Source organism: Mastigoproctus giganteus, chromosome 1, assembly GCF_048544385.1.
Source record: "Mastigoproctus giganteus isolate SK-2022 chromosome 1, ASM4854438v1, whole genome shotgun sequence".
Lineage (NCBI taxonomy): Eukaryota > Metazoa > Arthropoda > Arachnida > Uropygi > Thelyphonidae > Mastigoproctus > Mastigoproctus giganteus.
In genome coordinates, this window is record NC_143575.1 from 205697122 (window position 1) to 205719033 (window position 21912).

A 21912-nucleotide genomic window follows, 5' to 3' on the forward strand; every position below is an offset into this window, starting at 1 on the left:
ATATAATAACGTTATTTGAGAACTGGAGCAACTTTCAACAAGACGAAAGAAATGTTGGGGGCTTGTATACTATATTAGCTTCCAGCTACCTTGGAACCTCAATCGGCTGTTGCTTTAATTTTTATTATGAAACAGGGGGTCCTCACTTCCCTTCCAAGGCCCACAAGCTATCTACTGCTTAGTAAATTAACTCCATTAATTTTCTTTCCCCCTTTTTTTTTTTTTTTTGTTAATCAGAAGTTCCAAGTACTGGGGAATTTAAATTTTTCTTAATTTAGCTTCCCTTGCCTGGACAATTCTTGTTACTTGTTATGACGCTGTGGTGTCACTCCCCAAAGACGAAGCATGTAATAGTAACATAATTTATTTCACTGTTTTATACAAAATATTTTACACACATTAAACAATTCATGATATCAGTTCCTCACAACTCTGTTATTACTATACATAATATGATGTCCACAATTGCTCTTTCTTCATAAGAATTTCATAACCTCCAACAACTTTTGCTACACAAAATACTAATTATACTAACCTATACAATCATATATGGTTATATATATATATGTGTGTGTGTACCTATAATATATGGGGTAATTCCATTATTCTTGCACTCCCATTCTATATACACTAGAGGATAATTCTTCAGAGTACAATTTACTCCGTTAACTACAGTATCACATCTAATACATTTCTTTGTTTTGCAGATGCTTCTAACAACAGATAAGTAACACTCACGCACTCTCTTTCTCTCTCTATTTTCTATTGTTCCCCCGTTCCTATATCTTACAATATAGTGTTCATTTCGTTACAAATCTCTAACTGTCCTGTTCATTTCTCTTCCACTTATTTCTTTATAATACAGTTTCCGTTAGCAAAATTTTCTAAACAAACTTACTTGCACTCTTCTCCTTCTACCTGAATGAGTTTTCCGGTTTCAGGTTCTTATCGGTGGTCGTCTCTCTGGACTTGGCTTCTGCTGACCCACTAGGCGCACATCCTTGTGCTTCTCTCTGACAGTTCTTTCCGCGCACAAGGACTTTTCTCCAGGGCTGCTGCTTTAGCCATCCATTAGAAGCTCGATCTGATTTTCTATCCTCAATCACTTCCCCATTCTCTGTTATCACTACCTACTAAACTGCCATTACCTAAACTCTCCGTTGACAATTCCCACACCTCCAATACCATTCTCACTCCCAAAAAAATTTCTCTCTCTCTGTCGCTCTTCCGCAATTCTCTCCGAACTCCTCTCGTTTTTTTTTTTTTTTTTTTTCTTGGACGCCCCTTCTCCTGCTCTCCATCACCTTTTTGTTCCTCTCTCTCCCCTTTTTTCTCGACCAATCATTTACTATTTCTCCATCTTCATCTTTATGCTCATTCACTCATTTCTCATTCCATTGTCTCGGCCCACGTCTGGTAGGTAGAGCTCCCTTCTTTGTAGCGAGGACATCCGGACACTAAGAAATTTACAGAACTTTCATTGGAACATCCACGTCCACTTATCCCTTTCATCACGCCCTATTTTAAGTGACCGCCCTTGAAATTTTTAAGAGCGCACTCTGTGTCAGGCTATTTATACTGCGTTATGATACCCAAACACGGCTGGCTCTAAGATCTCGGATCTTCCCCTTTTTTGAAGTTCAAACCCTTTCTTGGGGGGATGGGCATTCCTTTGTCCCTTTCTTCCATAGTGCCGCTTCCGTCCTACTTACCGTCAACAAGAACTGCTTCAAACTGGCACTCCTATTGTATAGTTTAATTTCGAACAGTCCCCCCTGCTGCTACGCTAATCCGCTCTCTACTGAAACGAATACAGTGAGAGCACGAGCAATTTGCTGAATGCCGTCTGTTTTAAACATTAATAATTTTCCAAAAGATATAAAATTATTATTATTAATAGTTGTAAGAATGGGTTCTTACAGTTATCTACTAAAAGTAAACACTTTAAATTATGAAAAAAAATATGCATTTATTCAAAGAAATTATTAGCATTCACCTTGGCATCTGAAAACTGCTACAATGCATCGTTAAACTTTATACTAATTTCTGGTATAAATCTGGTAGTATTGTGCTTATCCCACTTTTACAGCATTTATGGGCTGCACTAATGAAGAGAACCATCTTGACTTTTCCATAATTCTGCATTTCTCTTTATCCCAAAGACATACGGCACCTCCGTAGCCAGGTGGGAAGGAGCAGCAGTGCATAGCACACGCTTCTTGATTAGACCGGGATTCGAGCCCGTCACCACCAAATAGGGAGGATGCAGAAAGGTCAGGGAATGACCACCGCATATCCCGGAGCAATATGGCCTTAGTTGCTAATGCTCCTAAAAACCAAATAACAACCAAAGACATTCATACATATGTGTTGGAGTTGGAGCTCTCTGTTGGCCACAGCAATATTCCAGCACTATTCCCTTCAAATCACACATTCACATTCCTTGCTTTGTGACATTAAATATTTAAATTTTCTGTTTATACTCCAGCACGACAACCAAGTCAGTTTACAATAAATCATCAATACAAATATTTATCATATTTAGTAGTCATGGACTCGAACCCCGGTCCACTCAAAGAACACGTGCTATGCACTCTCGCTCCTGACCACTTGGTAAGTCAGGCCCATATAAAAAATGATCTTGTTTTATACTCCTGCATGACCACCAGGTCAGTGGAGTTTACAATAAATCAATCAATACAAATGTTAAATTGTATTTAGCAGTCACGGGCTTGAACCCTGGTCCACTCAGAGCATGTGCTACTGCATTCGTGCTCCTGACCACTCTACTACATCAGGCCTAATTTTTTTTTTTTTTTTTGTCATATTAGGTGTAAGGGCCACTTACATAGAAATGCCACAATGTAGGGCCAACAGAATTGGCCAGAACAGGGGTGGGCAACCTCCAGCCTGTGGTTGTGTGTGATCTGGCCCGCAGTTGTTTTCAAAATATACATAATAAATGGCCTGCCATTTATTAGATATATTTTTGAATTAATGGAATTTCTGACGTAAATTTAGGAAATACTCTGTGCATTGATACGACAAATATCGAGATAGATATCGATTCACTGATAAAAATAAACGGTATCAAATCTCTCATTAAATATTATAAAAATAAAATATTGCAATTTTTGTTACTGGAATTGTATTTGTATTTTGTTACTATAATTATATATTTTTTATTTTATCTTGAATTTATATTTTGTTTTTCCTATTAATAAAATTAATTATATGTACGTGTATGTATAAATATTACAATAAATAACATAAAACTATTTATGACAATTTTTTTTATTATACACCATTTTAATAATCCTCAAGATTGTGGAAAGCTAAAACAAAATTTGGCCCATGTGTACCTCACAGACATTTTATTTGGCCTGCCATTTATAAAGGTTGCCCGTCCCTGATCCAGAACATCAATGTAGGATACAGTATTAATGGTTCCACACTACAACTAATGCTCCTAATCTCTACTATACTGAACACTCCTAGACCATGATGCCTCTTCCTCCCAACTTCATAGTTGGGATAGCGTACTCGAGTATTAAGCATTCTGCAGGTATCTTCCATTCCCAAACACATTCCATGAGACTGGAAGTATGTATAGCATGACTCTTTACCCACAGGATCAACTTCTATTGATCTGCAGTTCAGCTTTATTGTGCTTTTGCACCATGCCAATCAACAGTATGATTTTCTTTGTATCAATGGGTTCTGGGGTGCAACTCTTCTATTAAAATTCATCATGTTGTTCTTTGCTTGCCATTGAAACAATTATAAGTTTGCTTCTGGCTTCTGGCTGCTCTTAGCTTTACTAAGGTTCTGTGCAGTCAGATGCTATGATAAAATAACCAGTTATGTCAAGGTGTATCTGCTCCAATCAGGTAGTGTTTTCTACATACTATGTTATTATTTGGGCTCATTGTTACCTCTGGACTTCAGTTTTTTCAGTACATTGCCAATTGTTGACTGGAAATGTTTTAATTCCTGAACAGTAGCATGCATAGACATTTCCCACACATGACACTTAACTGTAATTCCTTCCTGCAAATCTGTTAGCCTTTTTTATGTGCTCATTATTTGCCAGTGAACTGAATTCCAGGCTTAATGCTGATCATCTTTATAGACAAAAATGTTTGTATATTTTGTAGCAACACAGTTTTCTACAGTAAGAGGGATATGTTGCGACTTTTGGTAAGAAAAAATTTATTGCAACTCTTAAATTTTGTCCTTTTATAATATTCATCCCATTACTTCTTGATATATAACTTTTAAGTAGTTTTTGTAGTTCTTTATGTAGTTTTTGCAGTGTTCCTTTATAGTTATTATTCTAACAAATAACTTCTTAATCTGTAGTAATTTATAAGTAATTAATAAATAATTTTTGTGGTTGTGAGATAATAATTGAATGAAATATTCAGATTTGTAGCAGGAGTCATCTTAAGAGAGCGGCTTCCATCATTTGAGAGGATGCTGTGGCGAGTATGTCATGGGAATGTGTTTCTTAGGCAAGCTGAAATTGATACACCTCTAGAAGATCCTGTTACTGTAAGTTGCATTACTTATTTCATTAAAATTGTGTAATATTAGTCCTTTTAATATTTTTATAAATTATATGATAGTAATATTAAAAAGACTGAATAAATTAGTTGATGAAATTAGGAAATAATCCTTGATTTCAGAAATTTTACTTAGAAGGCATTGGCCCTTTACATACTTTTTGGTTTTGATCTCATAGATATGAACAAAACCTATCCTTCTAATATTAAATCTTGTTTTGCATTGTCTTTACTTTTTTAACAAAGTATTTAATCTCTGACGAACCTCAGTTCAGTTGTTGCTTTACTAAATGTTTTTTTCTTGCATCTTACAATTTTTAGGCTTTAATTTGGTGCATTGACTACAGTGCTATGGTCCTACATATTTTACTGTTTGTCTGTAGAAGTACATCGTTTCATAGTCTTGTGTGGGCTAAAATACCTCGAATTAGTCATAGGGGAATTTTGTTCCCTTTGCTTGTGATTAACTAGGCCTTTTTAAGAATTCCTCCAATTTCTGACAGGATTTGATTTCCCTAAATGAGTGATTAAGTGGTGAACCCACTATACAGTCATAATGAGGTTTAATTTGAGACATTTTGTTGGCAGTGAATCGTGGGTGTGTGGCTATGACCCAAAAACAAAGGTCCACTCTTCTCATCAGTCTTCTACATGGCCCAAAAAAAAAAACATCAGATTCAGTGTATCTGTGTCAAGGGACTACTTCAAAGGAGATTAACCTGAATAATCAATTAAGCTTCATCATATCCTCAAATATTAGTTCAGCTCCTGAACTTTTTGATCACATCTCATAAAAGTAGATTAATTTGATACCAACTTTAATAAAATGTTGTCAGATTTTTTTTTTTAATCTGTTTTGTAGAATCAACTAATCTACATCGGAATAAACTACTCAATCATTCCCCACAGAGCAATAAAATTATCTTTATGCAGTAATAAAAGTATAGTGCTATTAAGATGTTGAGCTCATTTATAAGTTATGAGAATACAAGGGGTATCAAAACTTTTTCCCTGACCAAATTCTGCATTCCTAGGAGGTTGAGATTTGGAATGTACAAGTATATTACTGCTATAGTCACCACCCAAAGTGGCACATTTCTCCAATCTCTTTCAGCCATGCTTTTTGAAACCATGCTTCTGTTGCAGAATTACCTCTGCGTTGCCAAAAAAAAAAAAAATACACAAAATGATTTCAGCTGCAGAAAGAGGAAGTCAGAAGGTGCCAAATCAGAGAATAAGGTGGGTGTGTTTGGTGTGGCAAGATTTAAAGCCCTAACTTCTGGACAGATCAGTGGTTGGACAATAGTATGGGCTGATGCATTGTTGTACAGCAACAGCATGCCCTTTACTGAGCATTCTGCATCACTTTTTCTTAATAAGCACATGTAATTGCTTCAGTAAGTTGCTGTAGTAATGTGCCATTAATCTGTTAAGACTGGTGGTACCCTTAATCTGTTAATCTGGTGGTACCCTTCTCCAGGTAATATGAGAATAATGCCTATCTCCTCCTAGAAAACTGACTGCAACACCTTCCCTGCAAATGATTACACTCTGGCCTTTTTGGGAGTTAGTGATGATGGGGGTTTCCATTGCTTTGAAACCCTTTGACCTAAGTCATAGTGCAGTAATAAGATGCACTTTGACCATCAGTATTACGGACTGTCCTTACATTTGACCATCCATGGATGAATTGTGTATCCATAATTCATCCATAGTTGCCAATTGGGAAAAAAACGGGTCAAGATTGCTGTCCCACATGGAAATCAATTCAGCAGAGCAGGCCTACTTGTTTTCTTTCTGAAGACATGTGAGCAAGCAAGGAATCCATCGTGCTACTGAGACGTTATTCATATACAAATCATTGTGATTATGCTCTCCGCTGATCCATTGCTTATCCTACTCTCTGCAGATATCTGTTTAATTGTTATCCAACAGTTATTGAGAATCAGCTGTTAAATTATCTCCATGAATTCAGCAGTGTGAGATGTGAATGACTGCCCACTTCTTTCCTCATCATGAGCTCTCTCACGGCCACACTTGAACTGTCTCCACCAATGTTTTACATCATACAATAGATGTATATCCCCATTCACCATCTCTTCTTAGATAGTCCTTGACACTTTGTCCTCCAAAAACAGGAATTTAATAATGAATCGATATTCAACTTTATTCATGATAACACTCTTTCACACATTCAGCTATGTAACGAAGAAACATGAGTTAGAGCAATGAAACTTCTTATGTATATTACTAGATAAACAAGCAGTACAGTCAATTAGACATAACATTCATAGAATGTACAGAATGAGATCAAGGGAAAAACTTTTCGATACCCTCCCCCCCCATATATTGAAGTTTACTACAGAAATTTAGTTTGAGAATAGATTTAGGTAATTGGGCTTTTTAATTACACCATTTGATCACCCAGTATCCCAGGCCCAATAAAGGACTGATGTTGATGAACCTGGCAGTAAACAAAACTACTGAAGCATATGGCATGATAGAGAAAATATATAATGATTGCATAATAGAGGAAGCAAATAAATCCACTTATTTAAAAATAGTAAATTTATCACTAATTGTGCAATTAATCATTATGAAATTTAATATTTCATAATACAATTATTTTTTTTTTCTTAACAAATTTAGTGTGCTTTAAATGATTACGATCCAAGACAATTCCAAAAAATTATTTCACTAACAATTGGTAGACGGAAGTTGTCAGTAGAGACTAACTAAACAGTACGATGATTGAATAAAGAAAAAAATTACTTAGTTTTTGTTAAATTATTGTTTTAAATCTTCTGATATAAATGCTTATCAGATTGTCAGTAAAATTATTGTGTAAAGATGAAATCCATACTCCACTTTAAAACCTTTATCCTTTATCTAAATCTTGGTTTTCTGATAAATGTGCTAAGGCCGTTCAAGATCAGAATGTTGCATGTTGCAATTGGCTTGTATCCAGATCTCCAGGTTCATTTTCTGCTTACTCTAAAGCATTTCAAATTAAAAATTTCAAATAATAAACCACCAAATTTTAAACGGTTTCAGTAGTGTCTTTTTTTTTTTCTTTTTTTTTTTATTACAGGTACTAAAGTCAACAAAGTTGTGTGAATGAGGAAAGATGGTCAAAATCAGTTGCCATGCAATCATCCAATATTTGGGAAAAAAGGACTAATGCCAAAGGCAATTTGAGAAGATATTATGTTGTCGGTGAGAGAGCCTAGAGGGTGAGAGACCCATGCTTCAGTAAACCTTCAACATCTATCACTGCAGCAGTTGTTGACATTGTGTATGATCTGGTGATGAGTGATTGACGAGTAACAGTTTGGTACATTACCAGTGTCTTGGACATCTCATCTGAACGTGTGCCCTGCATAATAAAAAGGTGTTAGCATGATGGGTCTCAAAGTTATTGACAACAGATGAAAAATGTACAAGAGTTGTCAAGTCAAGTAAACATGGTGGTGAGCTATAGTGGGCTCGCAAGAGCCCATGTTTTTTTTTTTTTTTTTTTTGAAATATTGCAAGCCCATTGTTGAGGCGATCATTTATTTTACAAATGAAATCCTGAATACAATTATTGAGTATCCAGAGCCGAAACTATGGTGAGGCAAGCGGGGTCCCATCCACAGCATTTTAATGGCACACTCGATCAGTTATGTATTTTAAAATTGCTTCATTTTTGATTTAATTACAGTCATATCTCTGTTTAACCATCTTCTTTATAATGAATTTTTTTTTAATTCCCCCTGATAATTACATTTAAAATAGTTTACGTTGAACGAAAAAAAAATTTCAATGTAATGAACAGATTAGGAGAGACAACTTTGTATGCATTGTTCTCACCTCTGCCCTTTAGGTAATTAGAAAGCGCGAATTAAGGGTGAAAGGGATTACCCTTTCACAGTGTTAGTGGTGTCCGTAAAAGCTATGCAGTTACGTACCGAGAAGTCTCGCTATGCTTTCCATAGTCAGTTAGAGGATTAAGAAGGTTCCCGACATGGATAATACCTGGGTCAACCTGGGTTGTGGTTCCCCTTTACTCCGACAAACAGGCATATGTTTTTCAGAGAAGTGAGTGATCCATGCCTTCCAGTAAATTTCTCCTGTCTATGTTTACTTGGTCACAGTAGCTGAATATCCATGTAATTCTGACATTTTGCACAGTATTCAAAGATGAAATCTTGGCAGATTTTGAAATTTCATCGAGGCTTTCACTGTGTAGAAAATGTTCAAAAAATTTAATGGTATACAGGCAATAATTAAAAAAAAAAAAAAAAAAAACTATCACCAATCTCCAAAAAACTAGCATGAATTAAGGATGATTGCTAAAGAACTTGATCTGGAAACTATAAAGATCAGTCGTGTGTTCAGGCCACAATGAGCAGCTTGTAGCTTGCGGACAGCAATTTCGGGTTGTTGGAATTATCCCGCTTTGTGCAAACATTCTGAATCAGAAGTTAAATATTCTGGATTATTGAATTGACTTTTAAATCTGGAATTTCTTAGTCATTTAGCACTAATGATTGACATCCTGCAGGAGCTCTCTTACATTTCAGAAGCTTTACAGAATCACTATGGTAAAAGCAGATAAATTAATTATTCAAACTATTGATGCTATTGCTAATTTGAAAATTTCTGAAGGAAATAATAATGAAGCTAAAATTGAGAGCATGTTGAAGTGGAAAGAATTTGGAGGAATCAAAATCGAAAGTAAAAAAAAAATTACCTCGTGACAACTTGTTTAATTGTCATTAAATTAAAGTTATTAAATGTATTGTTTTATCCTTAAAGGATAAGTTATTAATGCAGATGGCAGATATAAGTTAATCTGTAATCAGGTCACAAAGGAGGTTCGGCAGGCGAAGGCAGATTACGAGAAATCCTTGGCAAAAGATGCAAAGAAAAACAGCAAGGATTTCTTTACTTATATAAACTCTAAAAGGAAGGGGATGAATCTGATTGGTCCACTTGACATCGATGGTTCGACTGTTGATGATCCTGCTCATATAGCAAACAAACTGAATGAGTATTTTGCATCTACATTCACACGTGAGGAATTATTAAGGTTTGAAAATGGCAGAAGGTTATCAAATTGTAGCAGGGTGCTTAATGATCTTGTAATAACTGAGAGCAAAGTGGAAGAGAAATTGTTGAAGTTAAACGTAAGAAAAGCACCTGGGGTGGATGGAATCTATCCAGTTATATTAAAGGAGGCGGCAAAGCAACTAAGCAAACCCTTAGCCATAATTATGAGAGCATCCTTGGACTCAGGGGAGGTTCCCACGGACTGGAGATGTGCACATGTATCCCCAATTCACAAAGGGGGATCGAAGGGTGACACGAGTAATTACAGACCAGTTAGTTTAACTTCTGTTCCGGGTAAAATAATGGAGTCGCTGGTTAAAGATGCATTGCAGGATCATCTAGACAAGACTGCAGCAATAATTCCGACACAGCATGGGTTTGTTAAGGGAAAGTCTCTTGTCTGACAAATTTGATAGGATATTATGATGTGGTTACAAAGGAACTGGATGCAAAAAACAATTTTGATATCATATATTTGGATTTCAGGAAAGCTTTTGACACTGTTGCGCATGGAAGACTATTGTACAAATTGGAGCAGAATGGTATTAAGGGTAAGTTGCTACAATGGATAAAAGGATGGTTAAGTGCGAGAAGACAGAGGGTGGTAATCAATGGGTGCTGCTCTTCTTGGACTAATGTTATTAGTGGAGTCCCACAGGGTTCGGTGTTAGGTCCACTGTTGTTTTGTATACTTATCAATGATATTGATGAAGGTATAACAGGCTTAATGTCGAAGTTTGCAGATGATACAAAAGTTGGCAGGGTTGTTAATGACAGTAATGGCAGTCTGCTACTGCAACAGGATCTAGATAATTTGGGCAGATGGGCTAAGAAGTGGCAACTGAAGTTTAACCTTGACAAATGCAAAGTAGTGCATATGGGTAGAAATAACCCCAGAGAAACGTACCAACTGTGTGGTACTACACTTAAGGTGGTAGAAAATGAAAAAGACCTGGGAGTAATTGTGCAGTCAGATATGAAGTTCTCTGAGCAATGCAGACAGGCGCCTCCGTAGCCAGGTGGGAAGGAGCAGCAGTGCGTAGCACACGCTTCTTGATTAGACCGGGGTTCGAGCCCGTCACCACCAAATACGGAGAATGCGGAAAGGTCATTCAGGGAATGACCACCGCATATCCCGGAGCAATATGGCCTTAGTTGCTAATGCTCCTAAAAACCAAATAACAACAACAACAGCAATGCAGACAGGCTGCCAGGGCAGGTCATGGGGTTTTGTCAATGATATATAGGAATTTTGCTAGCAGGGAAAAGGAGGTGATTATCCCTCTGTATAAGGCAATGGTCAGGCCACGCCTTGAGTACTGCGTACAGGTCTGGAGACCTCATTTTAGGAAGGATGTAGATTTACTTGAGTGGGTACAGAGAAGGGCAACAAGATTGGTGAGGGGAATGAAGGGATCCTCTTACCAAGAGAGGTTTAAGTTCTGCAAATTGCAGTGGCTGGAGACTAGGCACCTGCGCGGTGATCTGATTGAGGTATATAAGGCCTTGAATGGGTTGAGCACGCTGAATTCTGATGGGATCCTTCCACTTGTTCAGATTACGAACCTAAGGGGGCATAAATTCAAATTAAGAAAAGACAGATGTAGAATAGATGTGCGGAAATTTGCCTTTAGCCAGAGGGTGGTTAATTGCTGGAACAAACTTCCATCTGTCGTTGTGGAAGTTGATAGGTTGAATAAATTTAAGGAGGAGCTGGACGGGCATTTGGAGGGAATGGTGTGTTTTTTTTTTTTTTTTTTTTGGCTGATGCTGCATAAGCTCATACATTTGCTTTCTTGCATCACATGCCACTACTACTAATGCAACAGAGTGATTTTAAATTAAATAAAGAAAATAATGATACCATTGAAAGAAATTTTAAATGTATGCTACCCGAAATCATGGAATATGAAAGACGTTCACCTTGGTGGCAAGACTGTGAAAACCGAATAAGAAATTTAAGTTTTCTGATAAAATGTGAAATAAAAATTAATGATTTTAGAGATTTTGTCAAAGACAGTTTATCTTTAAAATTGAATGAAATTCCCTTTTCAATTAAGAAAGCCAAAAATATCTTTGAAACCATTGCAATTAGCAGTGCTGAAGCTGAGCAAGCTTTCAGTGTAATGAATAATACTGAGTGAATAATGTTGACAATTAAACACGTTGCAGATTATGATGACCATACATCTAAATGGAAAACCATTGCTTCAATTCGATCCGGATCGTTATGTCAAATCATTCCTCTGTAATTATTGTTCAGCTATTGAGCAAAGCAGATCAACAACAAATATTAATAAAGAAGTTAGTTGTATATGGCAATTTTTAGAATAAATTTCTCTTGAATATTTGTGTAATTTTTTTTTTCCTGTAATCTGATTTTTATGTACTTTTTATAGAAAGTTTGTTTTTTATGTAATATTTGTTTTTATATTGTGGAATGTTTTGTGATAGTTTTTATGTTATTTGTGATGCGAGAAATATTTCATGTTATTTTTTATTCGTAATATTAAAATTTTATCATGAAAAAAAAATGTAACCATTATATTTCCCTAGTTGTTATAAAAAAAAAAAAAAAAAGACTAATAAAAAAGTTGCGTGTGTGCCGAGCACATGCGGTCAATGGTTTGTGAAACATCCTTCATGTTTCTTTTAGGTATTTTGATTTGTATATAGTGATTACGAAATAAAAGAGCTTTTTTTATTGTAAATATTTTATTGATCCTCCATAAATTTTTATAATTTCTGGAAGTCAAGATACAATGGATTTATGATTAAGTCAAGTAAGAGATGTATATTTGTGATTGCAATGTATCTAAATGTCTGGAAAACAGCATCAATTGAAGTACCAATCTTGTAGTTGAAACCGCATACACAGCTGTTAGAAGCACCTAACAATGCAATGTAATGAAAAAGAGAAATTGTTGACAAATATTTGTATTGTTGCAATCATACTTACTGCAGTGGTAACTTCAGGAAGCATGATTGTGACGTCATACTATTCAAAAATTCTAAAAAGTTAGAACTGCAGACACTATTGTATCCAGTTATCATTGTAAGGAAAGGCATGACAACCAGGTTTTTTAAGTTTTTTTTTTTTTAGATAGACCTAGTGAATATTTTACACATTCACTTATATGCATGGTTAAGGGGGTAATAAGCTCTATCTGTTCACCCCCCGAAACTGCCCCTGACTCAAGATATCATACTGGTCACGAAAAATGCTTCACGCACTCTAATCGCACTACTAGTAGTGCGAGCATGGGAAGCACCTCTGGTGGAAGCCACAGATGACGTCACTTCCGTGACCAATCAAATTTACTCTGTAGAAAGTTGGAAAAACTAAAAGCCCATTATTAAAATATTCGCAACTGTCCACAGAGTAAACATTTGCATCATTTTCAAGTGAATCCAGCAAATTTCCTTGCAAGGCTTTTCTTTGACCATGGATGAGACATGGGGTCCATCACTTTTAGCCAGAAACAAAGGAGCAGTCCAAAAAGTGGAAACACAGCTCTCCTCCTCCTCCAGAGAAAACCAAGAAAATTTCTTCTGCTAGCAAGGTGATGGCATATGCTTTTTTGGATGCTGAAGGAGTGTTGCTAATGGATTGGTTACCTTCAGAAAGGCTAGACAGTCACAGGGGCATATTATGCAAACCTTGTGAAGCAATTGTATGAAAGCATCAAAGACAAACACTGAGGGAAAACTCAGCAAAGGAGTCCTATTCCATGAGGACAATGTGCATGCTCTCAAGTCTATCATTACTATGGCTGCATTGCATGAGTGCAGCTTTGAAATCTTGGATTATCCTCCGTATTACTGGACTAGTACCATTGGACTTTCATCTATTTCCATATTTGAAAAAATACTCAAGACTCTTCACCTTCACTGCAATGACGTCCATTTTCTCAACAAGATCTACAATTCTGGACTTGTGCTCTGTGTGTTGTGTTTTTTTTTTTTTTTTTTTTTTTGAAACTCTACAAGTGTCATACAACTACAACTCAAATTGGCGATGAAAATTCCTGTGCTCCTTTGCTCGGATGGCTGTTAACTGACTGTGACTTTGTTATTGGTGATTGACTGTGACTTTGCTACTAATGACTGCAGGACTTACTGGATTTAACCTCAACTGTTTATAAGGTTTGCGCCTGCTTCTGGGCTTGTGTAAAGTTTTGTCGGTTGAATGGTACTGTTATCCTTAATTATTTTCTTTGAACTTTTTTTTTTTATGTTAATATGCATAAAATTACTTTCATTGTTTACTATGACATTTCAAAGTATCATCTGTGTTTACCTCAATCTGTTGAGGTTATCTTTTGTACAGTATTTAATCTTTGTATAGTTGTATAAGTTCCTTTTTTTTTTTTTTTTTTTACTATTTTTGGCTCGTACTTTGTTGGGCTCTTGGCGTCCCTCTCTTCTGCTGCTGCCGGTTTGTAGCCCCTTGGTCTACCTTCCCGTGGTGGTGGTGTTGGCGCGTCTCCGACCTGCTGACTCCAGGTAGCCAAACAGCCAGTTCACTTCTGGCCATTTCTGCAGAATCCTCTAATTTAAAAGTGAAACGAGGCGGAGATGAACTAACGTTCCAGGTGCCGCCCAAGACAAATACATACATACATACATACATTTGAAAAAATACCTTGCTGGCATCCATTTTCCCACTGATATTGACCTCATCGCTGCTGTGGATGCATTCCTGGAAGCCCAAGAGAGAACTTTCTTCACAGCTGGAATCAACACATTGCATCATCTGTGACAAAAATGTGTTGATTCCAAAGGGGCAATGTTGAAAAGTAACATGTTACCAGACTCCTCAAATAAACCCTTCATACTTAGCCCATGAACTTTTCAGATGCTCCTCAGATCTTGGCAAAGAAGACAAACGGCCCACATGTCGGAAATTTATGGCAGCGGGATCAATAGTAAAAAATATCCCTTATGTTTCCTAAAAGTATCCTTTAGTATCCCTTGGGAAAGAGAAAGAAGTCAACTAGTGCTAAATCAGGAGAATTGGGTAGATGGTTGATATGTATGATGCCATATTTCATCAGAAGTGTCTTTACAATAAGTGCAAGGTGCCTCCGTAGCCAGGTGGGAAGGAGCAGCAGTGCGTAGCACACGCTTCTTGATTAGACCGGGGTTCAAGCCTGTCACCACCAAATACGGAGGATGCAGAAAGGTCAGGGAATGACCACTGCATATTCCCGAAGCAATATGGCCTTAGTTGCTATTGCTCCTAAAAACCAAATAACAACAACAAACGATAAGTGCAGAATGAGTGGGGGCATTGTTTTTGCACTTCAACAGTTTTTGAAGCTTGAACATAGAATGCAGCATTGACTCTCTTCCCATCGGGTACAAATTCCTTGTGAATCACACCCTGTTTGTGAAAAAATGCAATCAGCTTGCCTTGATCCTGGACTTCCTTAAACATAACTTTTTGGGCATTGGTGATGATTTTGAAGTCCACTGCATGCCCTGACACTGTATTAAAACACCCAACACTCATCTTCAGTGACAATATGGTCAAGGAAATTAGGATTGTGACAAGTCTGGATGAAGTTTTTGTATGATGATACTGTGTTGCTTCTGATCATCCACAAGGCTGTGCAGCATAAACTTCGCACAGACCTTCCTTTCCCTAAATCTTGCAAAATTTGATGAATCGTCTCTTTGTTTGCCCTCATTCTTGTCTGCCCTCATTCTGAAGGTCAAACAGTCTCTTGCCACAATTTCCTAAATTTTTGCAACTCTGTCCTCATTTTGAGAGGTTGATGGATGCCCAGTTCTTGGGTCATCACAAACATCCTCATGTCTGTCTTTGAACCACTTATACCATTCAAACACAATGGTATGACTTAACATTTCACCACCATAAACATTTTTAACATTTCATAATGTTTCTGTTGAGGATTTTCCCAGTTTAAAGCAAAAGTTGATATTCATTAATCACTCCAATGCGAAATTGTGACATAGAATGCTAATGCTTCTAACAAAACTGGTTGTTATTTGCAACCTGCCAGTGTAGTGGACAGTCTCTCTATTACCAACTGTTGGAGGAAGATTGAACTACAACATACCACTTCTTTTTATTTTCTAACTCATCAAACATGAGCACTACAATACCAGTCTGGGAACTTTGTTGTGACAACTCATATTTAAATGACTTCCTGAAACATATACAGACATATGTGGTGATAGTATTCATCTTGATTAATTAACTTCCTGTTCTTTAAATTTTGCATAATCTTGTGCACTTCCGATGGGTTTATTAATTCCATACAGTATTACTGTTGCACTATCACTATACAAATTCACTAGGAAGCACTCTGGATACAGTGCATTCAATTTGTATGCACTGTTGTCACGCAATGTGTGCATTCTCAATCAAAATAACTCCAAGAATTAAATGTTTTTTTTTTTGCTTCTGTTTAATAAATAGAAAAATGTGAAGTTAAATGGAAACCATTCTTAAATTGCTAATCTCATCTTGTATGTTGAGTATTGTTGAATTGCCTACTTATAGTCAAATTACTAAAATACCCTTATGGGGGGGGTATTACTATAAATGGTGCTTCTTCCCTTAAAAATGGAAATTTTTATCTTACTACATAGGGTGACCAAGTCTACAAGTCTGTGTTCATCATATTTTTTCAAGGGGAACAGTTAAAAAATAGAGTGAAAAAAATATGTGAAGGGTAAGTATATAAGCAGCTTAGTCAGTATGGTTATGAAAAGTAAAATACAGTATATGCATAAGCACCTGTTGATATCTAATTTATAATTAAAGATGTGCCAAAGAACACTGATTTAAAATAAATAAAAATTTTTGTTAATTCTCATTCTTTTTACAGGTTAATATTTTACATCTGCATGGATTAACAAGAATTTGCACAGCATAAAGATCATAGTTGTTTTTGCTTCAGATCTCATTTGCAAGTACGAGGTGCAAGCCAAAAGTATCTGGACTGACAACATGGAGTGCTGACCATATGTGGTATAATATGGCACAATTAGATAACACTGAACTAATTCATTGTGAGTTAGTGTGGCAATTTTCATGCCACTAGGATATTGTGCTTTTTTACAATTATTTTTTAAGTGTTTCTGTTGAGTGTCTTGCAATTTTTGTAGCCAAGTGAGATGGTAAATTTCCATAAAATTTTGTCATAAACTTGGGAAAACAGTTTTATGAAGACTTACTAAATTCTGAAATAAATGTTTGGTGTTGAATGCTCTATGTAGAATACAAAAGTTTTCAATTATATTTGTTCCAATAAGGCCAAACATTTTTCTTTGAGCATTTTCAGTGCTCAGGTCATCAAGTCATCTATGTGAATCGATATGGAACTACACACTGTGCTGAATAATCGCTCAGTCATATCCTCCTTTTCGGTCCAAATAAACGATTTGGACAACATTCCTTATAGTGACTGTGATTCATCTTACCCAGGCTCTACTCATTAAATGCTTGATTTGAGGGTTATGCAAAATGCATCCTCAGTTCGTGCTTCCCATCCATTGGCATCAGAATTAGCTTTTCATACTGTTAATGAAGGCCATATCTTTCTATTCAATGAGGCAAAAATACTTAGCATCCAGTGCAGTTACACAAAGTTATTAATCACTGAAACTCTAGAAATTAAACCACACAAATTCTATTAACGTTCACTGTCCCTACCTTATCTCTGATTCATGGTCCTTCGCATGCATGTGCCACGAGATCAACTAATCTCTTTACTTAAAATTCTGGCATATTCTATCCTGTGATAAAGACTCTTTGTCGAAAAGCTCCGTCCACTTCAGGAAGGAAAGTAAAAGTTTAAATTATTTTATATCATTGCTGTAATCATTTTTTGCTTGATTTTATTAATGGACATAATGTCTTCTTTCACTCATGGTTGGTTATCGGTGGTTTAGTGTATTTTGCGGTCGGGTTGGGACGTCTTTGGCCATCGATCCCGGGTGCTTTGAATCATTAGTGTTTCTTTGGGTGTGAGAATTCATTTGATATAGTTTTATATTTGTTTAAATTTTGGTGAGTGTTGAAGTGTTCTATAGACTGAGGTAAATTTCTCTTATTATTCTATAAATTGATATATAACGTAGAACTTATTGACCTTCATAGCTCTGTCTTTTACAAATATGTGCCAACATTTTTTAACTGAAAATTTAAACTTGAGGCAGATTGCTGCAAAAAATGTCACATTTGATGAGTGACTAGTAGAAACAGAACCAGCTTTCTGTTTTTGGGGACCTGAAAGAACAGGCCAGAAAGGACAGAAACATTCCTTTCCCAGGTCACAACAGGGAATGTAAGCTGGGTTTATTGTTATGACCCATAAAAAAAAAAAAAAAGCAGCAGTCTTCCCAGCAGAAAAGTGCATCATTTCCACATTTAAAAAAAGCAAATCAAATAAAACATCAAGAGCATGCTGATTGTTTTCTTCAATAACGAAGGAGTTGTTCATTGGGCGTTTTTTCTGCCAAGCCAAACTTCAAATCACCCATTCTACATCGGGGTTCCTAAAGCATTTGAGAGAGAATGTCAGGGGAAAACACCTAGACAAATGGATTGGCTTCTGGTTCATGAAAATGCACCAGTCAATATGGCATTGTTGGTTGCAGTTTTTAGCCAAAATCAAAATGGTAAAGATCCCACACACTCCTTATTCTCCTAACCTGGCCCCCTGTGACTTCTTCCTGTTCCCCAAAATGAAAATCCAGTTAAAAGGACGAAGATTTGAAGCCATCAAGGAGATTCAAGATGAATTGGAGAAAACATTGATCAGCTTTACAAAACAGGAGTTCCAAAGATGCTTCAAGCAGTGGGGGGGCTCTAGGATTGACATATAAACTCTAGAGGGGGTCTGCTTTGAAGAGGAGTAATAAGAATGCTTAATTCCATAAGTCTAAATTAGTTTTATTGCCTCAATCTGGAAACTTTTGGCTCATACCTCGTATAGTGCTCGTTTTGATGTGTTTGAAAATAAACAAGTCTCAGAGTAAGTCATAAATAAGTCTATCTAGTATATCAGCCCACTACAACAAATTTTCTGAGAGTTATTACAACTTATTCTTTGTATTTTCTGATATTAATTGTTTTCAAAGGACTAAATTTTTTCTAATTAGTACCCAAAAAAATTTTAAGCAGACACGATTGATATTCTGTTTGAATTTGTCAGTGACATTGAGGAGAAGAGAATTTAGATGTACTGCACTACATGACCACATCAGTGAAGGATTGAACCTTGAGAACAGGCGCAATCAAGCTTTTACAATTCCAGAAACTTATAAGTTAACACCTCCATTCCTGTTTATGAAACTAAAACTAAATCTAAGATACAGTTAATCCTCAATTTGATGGACACTGTAAATAATAGATAACATCAACTAACTATGCCTTTTGTCTGTAGGAGGACCCAGTGATGTTACTGCCTCAGTCTGATGATATTTAACACCTGCTTTATTGTTAATGAAAATATTTTAACTTGCAATTAATGAGGATTTTGTTAATGTTTTGAATAAGTGCTTCTTGTACTTGTGATGCCATTTCATAAATATGTCTGCAACTAGTGCCATTGAATAAGGAAATAACATCCAACTTTTGTACAGCTCTGTGACCAAAAATGATGTTACAATACTTTAGTGGAAGGGAGTATTAATGTTTCACTAATGTGAGGTTTTCTAGTTTGGGTGGTTCTTTAACTAATTTGATAAGAAGCTTCCGGAGTTTTATATTTTTTGTAGTAAAAGAATTGACTTTGTTGCTTTTTTTTTTTTTTTTTTTTTTTTTTTTGCCCATTTCATTTTTCTTTCATTTCAATTCAAGAGGCTTATTTTGCCTGTAAAGAAGTCATGGAGAAAGCAAAGAAGAGGCTACAATCTCAAAATAGATCCTCTTCATTCCAGACTCAAAAGTACTCAAATCCATACCTTAGCTCAAAGTTAGTTGCATTTGTTCTTCTTAACTTAGATTAAATACTGTCTTCTCTTATGTTTTTCTCCTCTCAGCATTCCAAAATTTAAATAACCACACCCTGGATTTGGTGAAATGAAATTCTGAATTTCATTTCACCAAATTCAGAATTGTCTGGTACTGGTACCTGACAAACTGAGATTTTTCAGGTACCATTGAAATCAGTCTATTCTGCAGATCATGTTCTTTATAACATACTCTAGATACCAATAGCATAATCTTTTAATCCTAGTCACATTATCCCTCAAGCTGTGTCCCAGGTGAATCATGTAACTTTTTTCTCAAAAAATTCCTGTCCTTTTTGGACAGTCAGCACATCCTTGAAATGTAGCTAACTGGTATCAAGTGATAACACTTTTTAACAGTTCATGTGGTAACACTTCAGTAAACATCTTAAAGTAAATTCTCACATGGTGTTACAGGTCTTTAAGTTTATTTAACTTTTAAAATATATTTATAGAAAAAATAAATCTAAACATATGTTTCTCTATTACAGGTTTCGAGCAACTCTATATCCATGTCCAGAAACACCAGCAGACAGAAGAGAAATGTCTATTGGAGTTATGACACGTATTGAAGATCTCAACACGGTATTAATTCATTTGTGTATATGAAGTATTTCACATTAGTATTTCATAGAAGTATTTCACACAAAATCCAACGACATTGTGACCTAGGCGGAAATGCCTGTGGGCATTTTCACTGTGAGTCATGAGTTCATCGTGACTCACACTGGAAATAGCCTGTGACATGTATTCTAAGGTTGGTCTAGTAGACAAACCTAGCTCAGCTGATGATTCTTTTCTTTGCATCCAATGTAAGCAGTGTACAGATCTCAAATAAGCACTTGGTGCATTACGAGAAGAATTTGAGTTACCGAAGAAATAAGTGCTTGTCCTAGAAACAGTGTTACTGGGAACTAGTCAGGAACTCAAGTATCTCTTGACCTGTCAAGCGATGCACTCCTGATTCGGGTCCCAGATAAGAATAGTTAAGTGCAGAATACTCTGGGCAAAGGTGATCTAGTTTTATTTGGGAGACTCTATTGGCAGGGAAACAAGCAATCTTTTTTGTAATAAAGATAGGTATTTATGATCCACCTACCTTTATTACAAATCATTTGTTGATGTTACCAACAGATTGTCAGAGTTTGGGGTGAGGTAAAAAGAGCATTATTATTCTTGTAGGGACTAAAAATATTAAACAGACATGACTTATACTGTTGGATAAATATAGGACCATGCTGAAAAAATGCTGTAAGTTAGGGCAGAATGTGTATATGTCTGCAATTCTGCCCAGATACGATAGATGGGATTATATTCTAAAAGCTTTTTGGATTAACTCAAGACTTGAGGGAAGCTACCAAACTCTAGGGGAATATTTTTATCAGCATGGCCTGCACTTGTAGGTAGAAGGGATCTGTTTTGTTGAGATGGTATTCATTTGATCAAAGGTTGTGCAAGGATTTTTGCCAGTATCATTGAGGATACTTAAGCATTCGAGGAAACTGCTAGTTAGGAGAAGAGTAATATAGAACCACATTTATCTGATGATGTGGGTCAAAGTAATGCTTGCACTCACCTCAAGAATTCTAGTTTGTTGCCACAGCCAATGTTGGCAAGATGTTCTGAGAGTAGCAATGTTTCAAATGAGTGAGATGAGAAAGATGCCTAAATAACTTCAAGGGGTGTGTCAGGGTAGTAAACTAAAGAAGTATAGTTAGACTTAACTGTGCCTACAGTAATGTTAGGAGTGCTGGCAATAAAACAGCTGAATTTGGACTGCTGGTTAGTACAACTAATGCTGACATAATGGGGCTAACAGAAATATGGTGCCACCTGGAAATTGGGGATGAAGAGTTCCACTATGGTATGTATAATGTATTTAGGAAGGATAAGGAAGGTAGGGAGGGGTGGTGGTGTCATGCTTCTTATCAAAATCAGCTTGAATGCGAAAAGAATTTCTAATATTATGATGATAACTAGATGATTATTATTTGTAATAGCATGTCAGAGTTAATTCTAGGGGTGAGAATATTTTTGACCTCGTCAATTACATGATATCACAGGGCTTAAAATACAAGAACCATTGACAGGTACTGATCACACAATCATCAGTTGGAAGATGTTGCAATAATTAAAGATAAAGGCACGGGTGTTAATTTCAGAAGAGGAGACTTTGACTGTTTAAGGCACTATATGGCATCTATTAATTGGGAAGATTGCTGAGTGAGGGGCAAATACATTTGAATTATGGGATACTGTTAAA

General features: G+C 36.2%; 1 protein-coding gene across 3 annotated transcripts in view; it reads left to right on the plus strand.

Moving 5' to 3' along the window:
- Vha100-1 (V-type ATPase subunit a family protein Vha100-1) overlaps positions 1-21912 on the plus strand; it is a 207513-nt gene that overhangs the window by 73120 nt on the left and 112481 nt on the right. For all 3 annotated transcript variants that reach the window (XM_090375739.1, XM_090375724.1, XM_090375730.1), the window contains exons 6-8: positions 4428-4554; positions 16281-16363; positions 20141-20234. In XM_090375739.1, the coding sequence (XP_090231865.1) occupies positions 4428-4554; positions 16281-16363; positions 20141-20234 (304 nt within the window). The remainder of the gene's footprint in view (positions 1-4427; positions 4555-16280; positions 16364-20140; positions 20235-21912) is intronic.